Here is a 20,660-nt window from a genome sequence, read left to right on the forward strand (position 1 = left end):
TGACAGTATATTTCCTTGCTGAGCTCAGGTGGCTGTGGCTCATGTCGGTTACACTTTGACATACGTTTCTGCTCAGGCTCACATTTGCCAAAATCTGCGTTTTGTCTGGACACAAGACGTCGCACACCTTCATCATGCAGCTCTTCAGAAACTCTCTCTCGGTAAATGGCTGGGCTGATTTGGCTATCTCCTCTGCAACAATAAAACTTGCTTTCACAACAGCTTCACTTTGTGATTTTGCTCTGGTGTAAAACATCTGCTGAAATGTTAGATTCTTCTTTAGCTCTTCTACTTTCTGTAGTTTCTGCTCTGCATTTAGGTTTTTCAGCTTATCCTGACGTTTTGTCTCGTAGTGCCGTCTTAAATTAAATTCCTTGATTACAGCCACATTAGCTCCACTAATAAGACACACGGGTTTACCGGCAATGTTTGTAAACATATATTCAGTCACCCACTGGCGCTGAAAGGCTCTGCTTTCAGAATCAACTTTTCTCTTCGCCATTGTGAGGGGCAAGCTTTGCAATAACAGAAGTTTGACTTGATTGACGCGGGAATGTTCCCAGCTAGCCTAGCACTTGGCAAGGAGGCTGCAGAGCTGCATTTTGGGATCTGTAGTTTGTGTGTTATTAGCGCCTCATATTGCCGGGCCATGCATAAGAATAATAATAAATCTATATAAAATGATCTCGCGGGCCAGATATAAATGTCCGCCCGGCCAGATGTGGCCCGCGGGCCTTGAGTTTGACACATGTGATATACAGTAATGGACTTCAATACATTTTACATCAGATTAAAACTTTGGGTGTAAGTTTCAGATAATTATTTATTAAAAACTAGACATTTTAAATGAGAATAAGAAAGAAAAGTATTTCTTTGTACCCCCCTTTTCCCTGTTAATGCCCTACCTGCCCCCCTGGCAAAGCTTTGCTAGACCCGCCCCTGCACAGTTACCAGCCGTCAGCTACGTAGAAAAGGATCCTGGTGTAGAAAGTAATATTAAGTAAATTCTAACAACAGCTTATCAAGCTTAAACGTGCTGCTGTTGTTTAGCCGCTTGTTTCCTCTTTTTGGTGCAAAGTGGGCCAAAAACAAACAAGAGAGACAGACTCGCGACAGAAAAGACGATCAGCTGATCATTGATCAGTTTCATGATTGAAGTAGCAACAGGAGAGAGAGAGAGAAGAGGCAGTAGCTCCATGTATTGGTTGTTAAGCTTAACGTGGGAATGCGTTACAAACATTCAGAGATGAACTTACACACTTGCTTTACTTCTCCCTGGGATAACTTTCTCGGAGATGAAATGCCGGTTTGGTAGCGAGGCTCCAGTCCAAATGCTCAACCAGGCCGGCGACAGGTCTCGCACGCCACAGCCGCTCTATCACATGATGCATACTGCTCCGACGTGCCAAGGTTATGACCTGAGTTACGCCATGTCGAAAGTTTTGTGAGATGCTTTCGTGATATTTAATGGATCAGATTACATTTTTTATTTCTCTCCAAAATCCGATCCAGTAATTTAGGTCAGTATTGGACTGATACCGATACGTGATATCGGATCAGTCCATCCCTAATCAGGACCTGATTGATGATAACTGGCTGAAGAGCACTGCATGACTGCCTGGTAGCACAAATAAAGGGGTATTCATCCAGACTGGCTAACACTGAGAAGAACAATCCTTATCATGAAGGATACCCATAAAGATGTAACACTATCAAACTACTGGCTGATAACCTGCCTTCCCACAACATGGTAGCTCCTATTAAGCATTGTAGTAACCAATGGGCCAAAGCAGCAAACTCCTGGTTGATAAAACAGTACATCATGACTCTAAGACCAGGGAGACCAACATACGAGCATTGGCATATTGACTACAAGACCGTCTATGTCTTTAATTCAATTCAATTCAATTCAATTCAACTCAATTCAATTCAATTATATTTTATTTATATAGCGCCAAATCACAACAACAGTCGCCTCAAGGCGCTATGTCTTAGTGCTTCACAGATGGATACTGGAGTGCTTGGCAGTGCACAAGGTTGATAGTGTGCTAATAACATTAATCAGGAACTAAAAGGAACTGTGGACGAAGACACTGGAAGCCAACTCAAAGGGAATTGCCCAAGTCACCATCAAGTGCAGAATATACCGAGGTGATGTACTATTACTAAACTGCCATTTTGCATACGCATTGACCGACTAAGTCAGCTTGTCACTGCCAGTTTCTCTCTCAAAAGTGACAATTTAGGGATGTTACTGGGATTAGATAAATATGGACAAATGTTGATCTGAACTGAAGGGTTGGAGTTAACAGAAGGGAGAATGGCAGCACTATATGCCACAGCGCTCAGGACTGCTGTGGTAAAACCTCAGAAATAGCTTGGATACTACCGGATACTTTTATTACTCAACCAAATGACTTCTTCAGTCTCAGCTGACTGCAGGTTTCCCCAACCTTTTAAACAGCACATTTGCATAATGACTGAAACTAGCCCCACTGGCAAACAATGGGCTGTAAGGTAATTTTCTTGATCATTAATATGCGAACTGTCATGAACATTGATTAACAACCACAGATCAAAGACCATTGATCAATAACCACTGATCAATGGCCATGAGTACCATTCACAGAGAGTTGGGGAATGGCTGCAATCACAGCATTGTAAGATGGTGAAAGAGGTACCCTTAGGCCCCCTCCTCGATTCAGAGATGGTCTTTCCCTTTTCACGTAAATGGCCTCCTTGACTCCGCCCTCAAACCAGCGTTCCTCCCTGTCCAGGATGTCAATCAATCAAGGCTTTATTTGTCACATGCAGGTTGCCCTGCGGTGAAATGGGACCCCCCCCCCCCCCCCCCCCCGACCTTACATACACACACAGACATTACATGGGATACAAGTCGGAGATTGGTAGCGTTGGAGAAGAAAAACATTGAAATGTACATTACAACGGGAAAGTACAAGAGGAAAAAAAGAGACCCCTTCTCATGCTGTGCCTCCGTGGTGGAACAGCATGGGAACAGGAAACAAAAAAAACTCCTCTGCACAAAAAGCACATAAATGTCCACAGCACAACATTGTGAAGACATAACAAGCCACACAGGCCACACAGTAGGGTGATGGGTCAGCAGTAATCTGAAGCGAACCCAGCAGCCGCCTCGCATGTCGCTATCTTATCCAGCGCCACACGTAGACCTGCCGTGCTCCCCCAGAGGAAACAAGCGTGGAAGGCGTTTGGACAGGGAGGGGGGTGATTGTCTGCATATCAGTGTAAGTGTATGTGTTTGCGTGTCCATAGTTCAGCGGAGACAGTGTCCTTCGCCCTACCAGGCTAAGTAAACAGTCTACCAGCCAACCCAGGTGGCCTTGCATGGAATGGGGAGGAACAGTGTCAACATAGTCGTTATCAGGGATTGTTTTGTTCGGCTCCAGCCTTGAGCCCGCAGCTGGCGCCGGAGGGGGTAGCCGCATTAAGATGGCGATTTCTTTCCAACAACTCATGAGAATTTCGAGCTGTTTTTGCTTTAGCACACCGACACTGGTCTCTCCATCTCCCGTTGGATAGCCGCCAGTTTCTACATGATGTTGTTTACTTTCAATTCCGTGGTCTTGTCAATCCTTTGCTCACAGAGCAGATTCTGAGACCTCACGACTGCAGCCAACTGATCCGTGATGTATTCCTGCTTCCGCCCATTGTTGTTGATTTGAGCTGATTCTTCCCTGATGTGACCCAGTATCTGCTCAGAGATGTTATTCTGAGTATTCACTGCAGCCGCAATAGCCTCCAAGCTCTTGACCATGTCCCCGTCTGTGAGCCCTTTCTGAGAAGCCGCGCCTCGTCCCGTCAATTCAATCTCAGCAGGCAGCTTTGTGGGGGTTTGAGCAGCCGGTTCCGCTGTCTTAATTCTCCGATAAGCCAGGACCAAGCCAGCTCCGATCAGCAAGAACCCTGTTATCATGGTTCCGAATAGGTAGATATCTTCAGCGTCCTCGATCGACAGTTCCGCCAGGCACACGATCCTCCATTTCTGCCACCCGTCCATCGTGTATCCGGCAGGGAAAGTCCCTCCAGGGCACTCAGGCTCTCCCGAGCCCAAACTTCTCGTTGAGAAGAGGGTGTCAATAGCATTCAGAGACCAGTTGATCAAATCCATAGTTCTCTTTAGGTTTTAGACACAGACTGTGAGAGAGTGTTCCAGGGAAGTAAGAAGGAAAACACGAGACAAGACAAGGACATAAGCGGCTGAGCAGGGAAGATAGGGGAAGGAGGAGAGGAGAAAGTGCGACCGCCTTCGCTGAGAGCCAAACGAGAAAAAAAAAAAATGTGTACATCCTCATCATTGAAAGAGTGTCCACTGGCCTGTAGGTGTAAATAGACTGCAGAGTCCTGGCCTGACGAGGTAGCTCTTCTGTGCTGTGCCATCCACTTCGCCAGAGGTTGTTTGGTTTCCCCGATGTATAAATCCTGGCAATCCTCCTGGCACTTAACAGCGTACATTATGTTATTCTGTTTGTGTCGGGGGACCCGATCCTTGGGGTGGACCAGTTTTTGGCGCAGCGTGTTTTGGGGTTTAAAAGCCACAGAGACCCGGTGTTTAGAAAAAATGACACATATGCCATACATTATGGCGCTGGCATGGCTGTCAGCGTTAATCCAATTTCCTTCGGGATGAATAAAGTATGATCAATCAATCAATCAATCAATACGGGATCACTACAGGTTTTCGCTTAGTCAGCGGTTGTCCTTCTCTCCTGGATCGGCTGGAGCTTTCTTTAGGAGCCTTCCCAGCTTTGACAAAAGTCCAGCTGGGATAACCACATTTACTCAGGGCCTTCTTGATGTGCTGTTCTTCTGCCTCCCTGGCTGCTGTGTCAGTGGGGATGGTGTTCGCTCTGTGTTGTAGCGTCCTGATGACACCCAGTTTATGCTCCAGTGGATGATGAGAGTCAAACCTTAAATACTGATCCGTATGTGTAGGTTTACGGTACACGTCAGCTTTTAGATGTCCCCCATTACTGATGGAAATCTCACAGTCTAAGAAGGCTAACCTGCCACTTTTCATATCCTCCCTGGTGAATTTGATGCGTCGGTCCACCGAGTTAATGTGATCCGTAAATTGTGGTACGTCCTGAGATTTGATTTTCACCCAGGTGTCATCCACATATCTGAACCAATGGCTTGGTGGTGTTCCAGGGTAGATAGCAAAGCCCTCTTTTCCACTTCTTCCATGTACAAATTGGCCACGATGGGTGAAACTGGGGAACCCATGGCACACCCATGTTTCTGCCTGTAGAACTGACCTTTGTATGTGAAATAGGTGCTTCGCCAGAGGTTGTTTGGTTTCCCTGATGTATGAATCCTGCCAATCCTCCTGACACAGAGTACACTATGTTACTCTGTTTGTGTCGGGGGACCCGATCCTTGGGTTGGACCAATTTTTGGCGCAGCGTGTTTTGGGGTTTAAACCACAGAGCCTTGGTGTTTACAAAAAATGTGTCTCAACTGTTCCGATACTCCTGACACATAAGGATTACTGAGGGTTTTCGCTTAGGCAGGAGTTGTCCATCTTCTCCCCTGGATCGCCTGGGACCATTTTTTAGGTGCCTTCTCAGCTTTGACAAATGTCCAGCTGGGATGGTGTTAGCTGAGACTAAATAAGTCACTAGGATGAGTGACAAAAAATTTCTCCCATTGAAAATGCTACATCCAGATGAACAGAATCAACTTTTCAGGACTTCCTTCCTGGATGACTGAGCATGCGTCAAGACAACCTGGATACTTCTGTGCTGAACTAGGTTGGCCACTGGCAAATCCATCATTTTTAAGTAGAATTTCTGAAAAACTTGTTTCTAATCAGTTACATATTTTTTTATTTCTTACAACATAAACAAGAAATATCAGTCTGAGTTGTAGTCTAACCACAGTACAGAAACTACATTAGCCAAGATCTTAAATGTCCTTCAATATGAGTCAGAACAGGCTCTCAGTTTTAGTTCTACTTTATTAAACTGCTGTCTTTGATAATGTAGACCACTCCATTCTAAACAGACTTCACAATTTGATTTGTCTCTCTAATGTTAAACTTTAGGTCCAACACTTTTTCCATTAACTTCTGTGATTATGCTGATGACACCCAGCTTTACTTGGTTGTGTCTCCTGATGACCTTAGGCCAGGGGTGGGCAATCTCAGTCCACGAGGGCCGGTGTCCCTGCAGGTTTTAGATCTCACCTTGGGTCAGCACACCTGAATCACATGATTAGTTCGTTAGAACTTCAGGACATGTTGAGGAGCTAATTTAGCCATTTAAATCAGCTGTGTTGGTTCGAGGACACATCTAAAACCTGCAGGGACACCGGCCCTCGTGGACTGAGATTGCCCACCCCTGCCCTAGGCCTATAGGCTTTTTAAATTGTATATCTGGTAATAAAAAGAAATTAAAACTTTTTACAGCTCAACCAGGATAAAACAGAAGTTTTAGTTATTAGTACTGAAACCCAGAGAGCCCAAAGCCCGTCTTTGTTCTTTGTTGCCCAAAAGTTGCCCAGATCTTACTTTTGGGCAACAAAGAAGGGTAACTAAGACTACTTATCACCTCAAGACGACTGAGAGAGTAAATGCCCATTTTTTGGCAGGTTTTTCCTCTCAAGTTACTGTAGAGAAGAGCTGAGGATAACAGACAATGTTAACCTTTATGAGCTGGCTTTTATTTGCTCACACCTTTTGCCTTGTTTTAATTATTTATTGTTTTTATTATTATTTATTTATGTATTATTTATGTATTGCTTTCTAATCTTTTGCATTTATTTATTTATTCATTTAATGTTGTTACCTAGTCCCTGTTTTTTCCTCACTGACAGCACACACTGCTATCTGTGTGTGTGTGTGAGACACAGAGAGAGAGAGAGAGAGAGAGAGACTATGCTGGGGCTGTTTTTATTTTGCACATGTTGTTGTTGATCTGTAGTCCTATATAAATAACATTTTCACTTATTGATTTGATCTAAAGTTCTAGATTTTCTCAGTTAAGGTCAATGTTCACGGTTCAGCAATAAGAAGAGAATAGGCAAAATTGACATTCAGGGGAAGGTTCCAAGGCAAAAACCACTGTTGATCAAAAACAGCAAGATAATCCCAAAGACTTTTGGAAAAATACGCTGTGGAATGACAAAACAAAAGCTGAACATTTTGAAAGGTTGGTGTTTACGTTATATCTAAAATAAAAGTAATACAGCATTTCATAAAAACAACCTCACACCAACTGTCAAACATGGTGGTTGTAGTGTGATGGTCTGGTGCTGTTTTGCTGCTTCAGAAACTGACTTGAATTCTGGTCTCTACCAGAAAATCCTGTTTTGAAGGTTTTGAAGTGGCCTAGTCAAAGTCTGGACTAAAGTTAGATTTCAATGCTTTGGTATAGTGTACTCGTAAGAACTGATTGTTATTCCTAATCTCTGATGTGATTTCAGTGTAGCTGGAACTTTCTGACTAAACAGAGAAAGTGAATAATTATCTCATAGCAACAGGGAATGTTTATTGCATTTTATACAATATGCAACTTTAATGTATAATATTTTTAAAGCAAAACGGCATCTTTTGTGAAATGTACACTATTGTTGAGGATCAGTGTACAGCTCTGAAGTCAGGATATTTTTAGCCTAGCTTAGCATAAAGAACTAAGTAAAGTCTGTCTGTTTTCTTTGTTTCCAAAGTTTAACATGAGCCAAACAGTTAACTTGCTACTTAACAGAAAGTATCTCATTTAGTTTAATCCAGTCAACATCCTCGTACGTGACAAAAACTCTAACAGCCACAAGAGACTGAATCCAAAAAAAGCATGTCCAAAATGTTTCTGTCTCTACAGATCATTCAGAACAACTGTAGAGTGGCAAATCACTTTATAAATCATCCATCTGGATACTGTTTGGATGCTGATTTAAGTTACAGTGTGGCTGCTTTGATTGGCAAGTGTGCAGACACCGGGACCTGTCTGCGAGGCTTCAAGTCACTAATTCAAGTCACTGGACTGCAGCTATCTGCCATGCTGGTGTTGCTTATCCATATTTTAAATGGAATTGTAGTAATAATAATAATAACATTGCATGTTGTGTGATACAGACAGTTTAAGAACTCTGTAGTTAAGTTATTGTTTGGTGACATCCTAACAGTGTTGGGGAGTAACGGAATACATGCACCGCCGTTACGTATTTAAAATACAAAATATGAGTAACTGTATTCTGTTACAGTTTCCGTTTAAAAAGGTGGTATTCAGAATACAGTTACTTTTTTGAAATTAATTTTCCTGTTTCATATGTTAGGCTATGCCCTCTCTACCCAAACAAAACACACATTAAGAGGCTCTAATGCCTGTGTCTCAATCTCGCGGCCCATGTCACCTCTACTTGCATCCCACATAATGACGTGAAGAAACATTTTTACAAATTATTCACAAAAATTATTTAATAAGAAGGCAATAGGCAGAGTGTTACAGGCGTAGCCCTAAAGAACATAGCATCATGGGCAGTGTAGTCCGTGCTGCAGGGAGAATGGACTGCCATACCCGTGATGTGTCTGTGAGCGAGGGAGGGAGAAAAAGGAGAGTCAAAAAGTACGAGTTGTCACCGAGCAGAAACGGGAGCTGGAAGCATGTAAATATAATAATAACCATTGCAGCCAAAAATAGTGACTGACGAGCCCAGTTGTAAGTAAGCTAGTAAGACTCGACTGTACACCGTGTTCGTGTTTTCCTCCGAAACAATAAGTTCAGTTGCAGCAGCCTTTCAACGCCTCTCTCTGTCTCTCGCTAGCAAAGTTGACCCAGACAACAAAGTAAAGCTAGTTTTCAGCTACGAGCCCGACACGAACCCGACGTATTAGCCAGAGGTCCCTTTACTATGGTTCAGAGCCGCAGACGTGTTTTATATACGCGCGGAATAGTTTTCTATACGAGATCGCTGCAAAAAGTGCAGTCTTACCTAATGTCCACCTACTGTTACTCATTTATATTAAGATTTAAACATCTAGTTGGTATTGGTATGGCGAGTAACCTTCAGTAATAGTAATAAATCACACAGCAATAGTACATTCATGTAGTTGTAAAAAGCATGATAATATATTAAGTAATCCAAAGTATTCAGAATACGTTACTCTCATTGAGTAATATAACAGAATACGTTACAAAATACATTTTGGGGCATGTAATCTGTAATCTGTAGTGGAATACATTTTAAAAGTAACCTTCCCAACACTGCTGACTAATAGTTTATTATTCTCCTATACGTGTGTCAAATCAAACCAAAACAACACAAAAACACACAGCAGCAGCCAAACCATTAACATTAATGCGCCATCTATCTTCTACCCAAACCTATGATTTATTCTTTAAATATAGACCACATACATTTCTGTCTGTTGCAGCAGGGTCAGAATATTCAAGTTCGTTATTAAGTTGCATGAGCATGTGACACTTTCCCTCTGTTCTGTTGATAGTTTCACTCCATGGTACATTTTACAGAAATAAACACTGGCTTGTTTAGCATGTTCGTTTTATGAATAATAAACTTCACACCTCATCAACTCTGTGTGTGTGTGTGTTTCTTTTAAACGAGGAGGTGAAATTAGCTAATATTTCTGGCAGCACACGCAACAAAGTAATCATATTCTGAGTTTGTTTACTGACACTTTCATCTGCCTGGTGACACAACACTGTGTTCCTCATCAAGGGAGATACACAGTGAAACAAATAATAGTTGATGGGCTACACTTGGAAGATTAAGACTAGAAAAGACATAATAAAACAGTCCAGACTTCATGGATGAATAGCAATCCTGGAATGAAAGAAATCTAACTCTTAGGGAGTTTGAGGTAGTCTTTCAGTCTGGCTTTATGAGTCTCTCTCACATAATTTTATACCCAACCTGGCCTCACGGTAAAATGTGAAATACACACAAGAAAGTCATCTATAGATATTTTAATGTTCGTAAATGGCAGTAGCATGTTTTGTAGTTAGAGCTGTACCTATATAATGAGCTGTATATGAATAATAAACTTTACACTGTATTGTATAGATGCAACTATATACAGCGTATATATATATATATATATATATATATATATATATATATATATATATATATATATATATATATATATATAACAACCCAAAAAACAAAAAATGTCTTGTGATAAATACAATTTTGACTTTGCAGCAATATTCAGAATATTTAACTCTGAGGTGCACTGATTCGTTTTTGTGTAACATACCATTGGACATCAATTAGAAAAGACACAAGAAACTTTTTGATCAAAAATATGGTCTCAGTCTGATGAGCGTAAATGTGTAGTTTTGGTTGTAGACAAAAACAGATGGAATCTGCCTGTGTGGTTCCCACCATGAAATGGAGGAGCTGTGATGGTGTTTGGTTGGCTTTGCTGGTTTCTTTTGTCCAATCTTCTTCAAGAATGCAAGGCAACATGTAATCAGCATGACTACTACAATATCCCGCAGTGACACATGCTCTCATATGGTTTAAGCTTAGTGGGAAATTTTCAGGAGGACAATGTATAGCTGCTTGACAAAGCAGTGCTATATAAGATTTCCTGACCTTCAACATCATTCCATGTTAGTTTAGCAAGAGGTGGAGCACAATGAAAAGCAACCCGATTATGAGCTCAGCATATCTGGGAACTTCTTCAAGACTCAGGTTGATGACCTCATGACAGAGAGAATGAAGTGTGAACAGTTGTTGTCAAAGTGAGATGAGAAAACCTAGCTGTAAAAAAACAGAACTGAAGAATTCAGTTTGGTTATATAAAAAATGATATTATATAAAAATCCCGACGAAGGCTTCAAATCATTTTCTAAAGTATCCGGCCATCCAGCAATCGATCCCCAAGTCCTGGCCTTGAAGGCAGCTAAACACCTCACCAGCCACCACTTCCAGGAGGAACCTGAGGCATCTCAAGCCACACAATATCTCCATGTTCTGGGTCTGTCCTGGGATCTGCTACAAGTAAAACATTCTGAAAAAATATTCATTACCTAAAAGAGGGCTTTGCTATCCTACTCTGGAACACCACCAAGCAATTGGTTCAGATATGTGGATGACACCTGGGTGAAAATCAAATCTCAGGACGTACGACATTTCACAGATCACATTAACTCGGTGGACCGACACATCAAATTCACCAGGGAGGATATGAAAAGTGGCAGGTTAGCCTTCTTAGACTGTGAGATTTCCATCAGTAATGGGGGATATCTAAAAGCTGACGTGTACCGTAAACCTACACATACGGATCAGTACTTAAGGTTTGACTCTCATCATCCACTGGAGCATAAACTGGGTGTCATCAGGACGCTACAACATAGAGCGCACACCATCCCCACTGACACAGCAGCCAGGGAGGCAGAAGAACAGCACATCAAGAAGGCCCTGAGTAAATGTGGTTATCCCAGCTGGACTTTTGTTTAAGCTGGGAAGGCTCCTAAAGAAAGCTCCAGCCGATCCAGGAGAGAAGGACAACCGCTGCCTAAAAGAAAACCTGTAGTGATCCCATATGTGTCAGGAGTATCGGAGCAGTTTTCTAAACACTGTGTCTCTGTGGCTTTTAAACCACAAAACACGCTGCGCCAAAAATTGGTCCACCCCAAGGATCGGGTCCCCCGACACAAACAGAGTAACATAGTGTACGCTGTTAAGTGCAGGAGGATTGGCAGGATTTATGCATCGGGGAAACCAAACAACCTCTGGCAAAGCGGATGGCACAACACAGAAGAGCTACCTCGTCAGGCCAGGACTCTGCAGTCTATTTACACCTACAGGCCAGTGGACACTCTTTCAATGATGGGGATGTACACATCCTGGACAGGGAGGAACGCTGGTTTGAGGGCGGAGTCAAGGAGGCCATTTACGTGAAAAGGGAAAGACCATCTCTGAATCGAGGAGGGGGCCTAAGGGTACATCTTTCGCCATCTTACAATGCTGTGATTGCAGCCATTCCCCAACTCTCTGTGAATGGGACTCATGGCCGTTGATCAGTGGTTATTGATCAATGGTCATGAGAATTTGCATAACTATGATTAAGGAACTGACCTCCCAGCCCATTGTTCCTTCAGTGGGCTGGTTTCAGTCATTATGCAAATGTACTGTTTATAAGATTGGGGAAACCTGCAGTCAGCTGAGACTGAAGAAGTCACTTGGATGATGACGAAACGTTTCTCCCACAAAACGCTACGTCCAGATGAACAGAATCAACTTTTGGAGATTTACTTTCCTGGATAATTGAGAATGCATCAAGACATATTCATTACCTTAACAGAATTGTATGTCAGAATAGCATATGATATAATTTTAAAAATCAATCTTACAACATGACTATACATTGGCTATTCTCCTAAAATTGTGGCATAAAAATATTTCGATTAATTATAGTCTTGAGCATGTCATATGTTTATCTCCAAAATAGCGTCAGCAGACAGTTAAATGCAGAGGGGAGAAATTTGAATATGTATCTGAAACATCATGGGAAAATGTATGCCTAATAACCTATTTAACTGTACAGCAGACCTATTTTACTTTCTACGAATGCTAATCTGAAAACTTAAAAAAAACCCAATTTTTTACATTTTAATTTTCCAAATATTCATATTTCAGTCGCTATTGTTCCATACTTAAAAGCCAGTAACATGATGTGGAGTTTTGCATCTGCAGAGAGGTTCTCATTCATTTGGGGGCGCTCCCCTCAAACACTGGCCCATTGTACTTTGGCACATTATTGCCAGAACATCTGTGAATGCTTAATATGCTAACAAAGACAATGACACTCAGAGGGTGCTGGCCATTAATCCACTTTTCGCCGTGTGCATTTCCATGATTACGGGGCGGGTCGAATTCTATTAACCAAGAGATTTGGTGGTAGGGGTGAGGGTGCCATTCTTACCATAAGCACAAAGAAGACTTGCATTCATTTCAAAGGACAACTGCAGCATATGAGTCTATGGGGCCTTTTTCAGAATTAAGTGGCTTGAGATCAGAGTGCTGTAGTTCTCCACTTGATACTACCGTCCATGATGAAGCAACAGATATTAAAGGTTCTGATGGAAGAAATAATCCCCACCTTTTGATTGGGTTAGCCAGCAGGTTGTTCTGAAAGAATATGCTTTGTGCAATTAGCAAAATAGTTACTACAGGCAGTAAAACTAAAAATGAAACCTTAGAAAATTTTCATGTAAAAATGCTTTTTTTTTGATAGCTGTAGGGAGTTTGAACTTTTTACCCCATTAAACACTATGTGACTTTCACTTTCCTAAATCTCTGTAATAGAATTGGGGAGGGCAAAGTTAACATGAATAGATAGCTATTCATGATACCTTTACTGTTACTGCTTGAAATATTTCTTAATTACAAATCTGTCTATCTGACCTTTATCAAGTATATGCACAAAATAAAGAATCATTTAAATCTCATGTAAGTATAAATGCCAAATTTGCAAATAGTACAGAATTATTGCCAACTAAATGTTCTTGTGTTTACAAAATAAATTACATTACTAATACTGGCGCATTCACTGCTTCTACACATCAATGTGCTACTTTTAACTACTTTGTAGTTTAGGCAGGTTTCAATCATCTCTCTGGCTCTCTGTCTTCCTTATTTCACCCCAACCGGTTGCCGCAGATGGCCCCGCCCCTCCCTGAGCCTGGTTCTGTTGGAGGTTTCTTCCTGTTAAAAGGGAGTTTTTCCTTCCCACTGTCGCCTAGGTGCTTGCTCATAGGGAGTCATATGATTGTTGGGTTTTTCTCAGTATGTATTATTGTAGGGTCTACCTTACAATATAAAGCGTCTTGAGGCGACTGTTGTTGTGATTTGGCGCTGTATAAATAAAATTGATTTGAATTGACCTGAACCAGATGTTCAGATCATCTAAAAGGCTAAACTTGGAGGGGTCACGAGACAATTAATGTGAAAGTAAATCACTATAATTTTGAAATATTGAAAGATTTCAAAGGTATTAAACCAAAAATGTTTTTACTTATTATTACTACTAGTATTATCATTATTATTATTACTTATATTGCTTTGTTTTTAAATGATTAAAGGAGCTACCTTTTTCTGGTTGTTTTCAAATATACTAGCTTTACTATGGACACTGTTTCAAGGAGAATCAAGTCATTTGACACTGGCATGCCTCATCTACTTCTCAAGCTAAACTTAAGACTTGAGGTTCCCATTCCTACTGTCTGTATAGGCAGTTAATCTTGTTATTTGTGTTTGTGCAACATCTCAAGAGTTGCTCTAGCTTGTCCTCTAGACCCCCTTATAATTTACAAGACAAAGAATACAATTTGTGTCTGTGTTTATCAAGGGTGTTCTGAAGGACAAAGTGAGCGCACAACTGTTTTCCCCAGTTAGTTTTCCGTTCATTGTCAGGTGAATACACCTTTTACAAAGATGGGAGAATCAACGTTTAACATATGAAGCCCATTTCTCAGATGATATTTCCACAGCAGGACAGCTACTGTGAGGAAGAAAATGTCTTCACGGCAGCTACTGACAACAGCTTATGAGGGTGTACATGGAAATTAATACTCTGTATGCTATAGTAGCTACTGTATGTATTTTTTCATATGTGTAAATCTGTATCACCACATTAAGCTTCTGATTGCCTGTGTTTACAATGTGATTAATTGGTTCTGGCAACAAAACCTGCATGAAACTAGTAGGTATTCCTCCACCACAGCATGATAAGGAATGAAAGAGGAAATTAGACTGTGACTTTGAAAGATGCTGACTCAAGCAAGCTTAATCAGAGAGAATATTAGGGGCTGTATTTCATTTCCCTTTTCTTACAGTGGAGTTAAGTTCTGGAAATGGCTTCACAGGCAGTATAGAGAATAAGAATAGTTATTCTCTATGTAGACATGGGTACATCACTATTGTTTAATCTTTTCTATAGTAGAGGCTCCTATACGGGGACCTGACCTTATCTGGTCTTAAACCACAATTTTAAAATATGCTGAGTGTGGAAAATTCAAAAAAAGGACCACCTTGTTCTGCTACGATAATGTGGTTTGGTCTAATTTCCCACAGAAGCAGATAATTGTCCAGTTTTAGACACCAACAAATCTGCACTTGAAGCTTGGCGTGTTACAGTGTGCAGATTAGGCAGACTTTCATTATACACAGGACAAAAGGAGCTAAATGAAAGGACTGAAAAACAGGCAAAGTAAGTTAAAATTCACTGTTTACTGGGATGGATAAGTGGTCCAAAAATTAAAAAAAAAAAAAAAAAAAACCCTCATCATCATAAATGACCAGTCAGCAGTGACAGTACCTTAAACCTGTGCATCGGGGATCAGATGCAGAGGGTGAATTTGTGTGTAAGTGAGCCATGTCTGTGGCTTTGACAAAACTGCATTAACTGATGTTTGAAAGCAGGCTAAAATGGCAGGTAAGAACTTTCAGACAGGTTTAATAACATCATTGTCACTGACTCACGATTGTAAGGATGGTATTTACTCTCTATTTACTCTTTATGGTTTTGATGAGTCAGCAAACAGCATGTTCATATAAAACATTGGGGTTTGGTTTTAGGCAACAAAGCTGCATGAGGTAACCTGTGGACATCAACTTTTGATATTTTTCCAGAGTGAGAAAGATTTCTAGCAGATTTCTAGAGATACTTCTAAGTGCATTTTCTGTGGCTGATGTAAGGCCAGTTTCACCTGAAAATCACTCTCACAACAGGATAAAGACTACATACCACAACGTCAGCAAACTTAATTTGAGCTGTTTTTTGAGTTTATATGTTGCTAGGCTAAGTTTTGAGCAAATTGTGTAGCTTTAAAGATGTTTGATTGGCTTCCCATTGTCCTTATCCTCCTGTAACTATAAAGTTGGATCCACATCTTTATCCTTTTTCTTCCTCGATACAAGCAGCTTCCTAAATTGTTTTTCTGTTAGTGCTGATCTTGTGTGAGATTTTTATGTGCTGCACTACTCTCCCCTATAGACACTTTCCAATATAAATCCTACACTGTACTTTTTTCATCCTGAAGAAGTCACTGAATCCCTAAATAGCCCAGTTTTCTTCGGTTAATGTGTGGTCATTACTAGAATTAGGTGAAAGTAAAATTAAAATTTTACTTTCTTCCAGCATTTTTAACTTCCCTTTAACTATATTTTATAGCTGCAGTACCTAATGCCTTTCACAAAAAACGTGATGTTCACATAAGGCTTGTTGTTTGAAAGGCTCCTGACCACATACTACAGTACAACATACTCAATTCTTCAACATTGTGTGTTACTAAAAATGGAGAAATGGCTGACATTTGAGCCATGTTCTAGGTTTTTGCTTTTTTCAGATCAACTCTTTCATGCTAACCTTACAGGTACTGGCTTTATTTAAAATGCATCTAAGTCAATAGAATCCCAGGAGGAAAACAACAGTTCAATAGGCGTTTACAACAAAAATAACAGGTCAGTCAATAGCCCCTCGTCAAGAATGCTCCACATGGTGCCTGCTTTGTGTAATAAATGTACAAAAGATGTTCTTATTGTTAAATGTCAAAGTAAAGCGCTTTTTTTGTTTATTAGTTATGTAGAATATAAAAGTTGGTCACAAAGAGGTCAAGAGGTATGTTGTTCGTTTTCACCAGATAATTGCTAATTAAAGCCTTTACCCCTTGCAGTGGCAGAAAACTTTAGAATCAGCAGACTGGCAAGGTGAAAGCATTAACCAAAACCATAACGTCATTAAGCATGCTCTTTGTGAATGTGCCCATAATATGCAAAATGAATCACTTTGTGCCTAACTTTATCACTGGTGACAGCAGATAACTGTTGCATCCACAAAATATGCCAATCAAAACAGAAGCATCTAGTTAATGAGCTCTAAAAGTTACATTTCTGACAAACTACTCTTGAACAAACAGTGAGAACAACTGAATGACACAAAGCACCATACTGGATGCAATTTGCATCAGTCGGAGGCACTGCATCAATACCGTGGAAGGAAAATGGGAAGTTGAAAATAAAAGCAGCCAAGCATTGTCAGTAAGTCTCCAAGGCGATCATAAAAAAGTGTTCAATAGAATTGATGACATGCCAGCAATCACAGTGGGATGTAATGCATTTTAAACAGATGCAATCATCTTAGATTGGACACTTTGTCATCAGTGTTGAATCTGGTAATTGCTGGCAGCTCAACTAAAAAAGAACAATCAATACATAAGAGGGTGGTGAAACAAAAAGAAAATAAGCACTTTTCTGGACAGCGGAGATAAATGTAACTCTTACACTGAAGTGGACCAGCAAGTACGTAGAATCAAAGTATGTGGTTTTATATGGAGTGAGTGCTACTCACAGACTCTGTCGGAGCTCTGCGGTATCTCTAGACGTTCCCAGTGACTGAAGATTTTTCTCTAGTGTGACCACTGGAGGAACAAATGGATGATACAAATGTTAAGAGGTGTATTCAGGCCTCACAAATACTCTTTCACACTTGATTTGAAAGAAAAACTTTGCTGAAATTTGAATCATTTCAACATCTATTCTGTCCCTGTTAAGTCTCTGTTAAGGTAGATAAAATGTCTTATCAAGATGATCCCAATCCTAAGCAAAAGTAGTTCACTTCAACTCTCACACTGTTTCCACACTTAGCTGTATATTTAAATACCCTTAACTCAACTTTAAATCTGACCAAACCAAATTAAGATTTTATCTTCAAATTAACAGAATTTAAACTGATTAAACTATTTAACCATTATTTAATTTTTCCGGATATTATTACTACTTGATCTGACCTCAATTCTAAATTAAACCCATAAAATTTTTAACTTGATGTGTAAATTAGGCTGAAATAAAACCCAGCTACTAATCTTTCATCCTTAGTTTTAAAAGTACCAATTTTAAAACTCAAACCTAAAACCAAAATATAAATTTGCCTTAACTCAAATATAAATCTGTTGTTAGTTATAATCTTTAAATAACCTCAGACTAAACTTAGCATTAAATTAACCAAAAAAATATTATCCAAGCTAAAACACCGGGGATATGGCATTATCTCTCACTAAATGGAAACCAAGCTACAACTTTTATACCAGGTGCAGCATTTTCATATTTCAGTTCACATCTAATAAATAGTGAAATGGTAAATGGCCTGTATTTGTATAGCGCTTTACTTAGTTCCTAAGGACCCCAAAGCTATAGCCACAGCTGCCCTGGGGCGCACTGACAGAGGCGAGGCTGCCAGACACTGGCGCCACCGGGGCGCCTCTGACCACCACCAGTAGGCAACGGGTGAAGTGCCTTACCCAAGGACACAACAACCGAGACTGTCAGAGCCGGGGCTCAAACCGGCAACCTTGCGATTACAAGATAAAGTGCCAACTCCTGAGCCACGATCACCCCAGTGATAGCCTTGATCTTAAATCCAGAATTAATGCCAAAGTAAACATGAAACTTATTTCAACCATGAATTCAAACATAGCTCGGAAATGAAAAGTTTCAGAAGAAATTGAAGTTAATTTCAATTTCCAAAACTACTCTGTAAAGTTTTGATCCTATCAGTATTCCAAGACACATTGACTAATCTTAAATTGGATTTTTATCCACAAACCTACTCTAATTTTAAAAACCAATGACCTCAATTCCAAATTTAAGCCATGCCAGTTTTAAATGTTACAATTTAACCCTAATATAGTCCTCATTGTAATCCTAACCTCTAATCTAATCTTATCTAATCTTAATCGTAAAATGTTGTCACTGTTAATTTGATCGAAGCAATACATTTAACCCTAATCTCACAAAACTAGTGTGCCCTGATCTGTGTTCACCCATAGACAGAGACTAATGGTAGAATTCATAACAGAGCACTACTAAAAATATACTTATTCAGTAGTTTTTAAAATAAAGCACACAGACACTCATTTTACCATTGGCGTTGATCTGGAAGATATTGGAGGAGGTCTCCTGAAACACATCTTGCAGTTCTGAGGGGCTGACCTGTGTGGCTTTAGAAAAAAAACAAAACATAATATGAGCACACACTTCTTAGCTCAGTGAAGCATGGAGCAGACAACATTGTAACAGCAGGAATGACAGCAATGAAACAAAAACCAAAACAATATCTAGGTTTGAACATTTCCACAAGAGTCTGTCTGTCCAGTGGGTTGGACTTTCTCATTACCTCACTGTAGAACTGTGGCATCTGAGGTACTTTAGACTGGGACGGGTTTGTTTTTTTCCCGCTTCTATGTTGTAATATATGCCAACACAACAGATGCACTTTTTTTTTGCCTCAACCAGAGCCACGGGACAAGCAACAACGGCCTGAAGATGCCCTCCACGACTGGCTGGTAGAATGCCACATTCTTCAGATTTCATGAAAAAGAGCAACCAGTGCCTGATCTGAATTGGTTTGGCTGACAAGACTATTGTTGGTGACAACCAGAATATACCGTTAATAGGAATACAAAGGATTCATCAGTTGGACTTTGGGGGTTATCAACCAAGGCAAATGGCTGGTTATGTACTTAACATGGAGTAACTGTTTAAAAATTCTTCATTATCAGTAGGACTTTTTTGAGACCAAGCTGACCTGTCAAAATGAGATCAACAAACAAATATAAAGAATTTAAATAACTGTCACATTGAAGTTGAATTAATTAAGTAATGATATATCATTAAAGTGTGTTATAGTAGAGAAACTGACATTTACATGAATTATAATAAAAGACTGTACATTGTTATAATAGTGAATAGAATTGGAAAGTGAATGGACATCAAAGACTGCAGGAGCCTCTTAGGTACAATCTAACTGCAGTGATGATGATAGTCTGGACAGGGAAAATGACATGGCACTAAGCCACAGGCTGGCTGTGGGAGTTGAGAGTCTGCTGTATAAGTTATATGGGCAGAGCTATTTTCCTTGTTCAAAAGCACATGTCATTGCAAATGACAGGGAGGGTTAATGGCCCGGTGCCATTACAGCAGGCTGAGATCAACATCACAACCTGTATAAGCTTCTCACGCCAGCCATTTCACCCACCCTTTTGTCAGATACTGCAGCCAGAAATGACTGCAATTGGCTTTTTTCCCTAGTGATATGGTCAAAAGTATAGCGGTATAGATAAAAGGTAGAGGTGGTAGAAAGCTCTAAAGTCAAAGTATAAGAGGAGCGGGGGATCAAATATTGGCATGAAATAAGGAGAGACATGCAGACAGAGGTGAAGTCAGAGACAAACCAAGGAAACAGATATTCATGGTGCGAACCAGAGCAAGAACTATGAGACCTCCCTTTAGATCACAAGTCATTAACTGTACCCACTGAGCTACACTGACAAATCGTGCAGGCAATAACATGCTGGCATGTAGTCAATTGAGCAGTGTTACAAGATTGTGATACATTTGGAAATGGGTCATTTTTCAACTGAAAGACCCTTAATGCATTTTAATGTTAGCTCAGCAGACACACACATACACATCTTAACACAAGCATTGTCCACCTTGGCCCACAGTGGACTGCCCATAGAGTGGGTGACCAGCGCTGGCATGAGGTTTAGGGGCCCTATAGAAAGTATGCCTGCCCTCTGTACACAGGAAGACTAGGGGAAGGAATACTCGGGGCACACTGCAAATGTACTGAGGGCAAATCATATAGTACT

General features: G+C 40.4%; 1 protein-coding gene across 4 annotated transcripts in view; it reads right to left on the bottom strand.

The window, feature by feature from the left end:
- Positions 1–20,660, bottom strand: part of tsnare1 (T-SNARE Domain Containing 1) — a 242,069-nt gene that overhangs the window by 119,772 nt on the left and 101,637 nt on the right. For all 4 annotated transcript variants that reach the window (XM_063487893.1, XM_063487894.1, XM_063487895.1 and 1 more), the window contains exons 3-4: positions 18,930–19,007; positions 17,360–17,429 (exon numbers count right to left, since the gene is read on the bottom strand). In XM_063487893.1, coding sequence (XP_063343963.1) covers positions 17,360–17,429; positions 18,930–19,007 — 148 coding nt within the window. The remainder of the gene's footprint in view (positions 1–17,359; positions 17,430–18,929; positions 19,008–20,660) is intronic.

Source organism: Pelmatolapia mariae, linkage group LG10_11 (genome assembly GCF_036321145.2).
Source record: "Pelmatolapia mariae isolate MD_Pm_ZW linkage group LG10_11, Pm_UMD_F_2, whole genome shotgun sequence".
Classification (NCBI taxonomy): domain Eukaryota; kingdom Metazoa; phylum Chordata; class Actinopteri; order Cichliformes; family Cichlidae; genus Pelmatolapia; species Pelmatolapia mariae.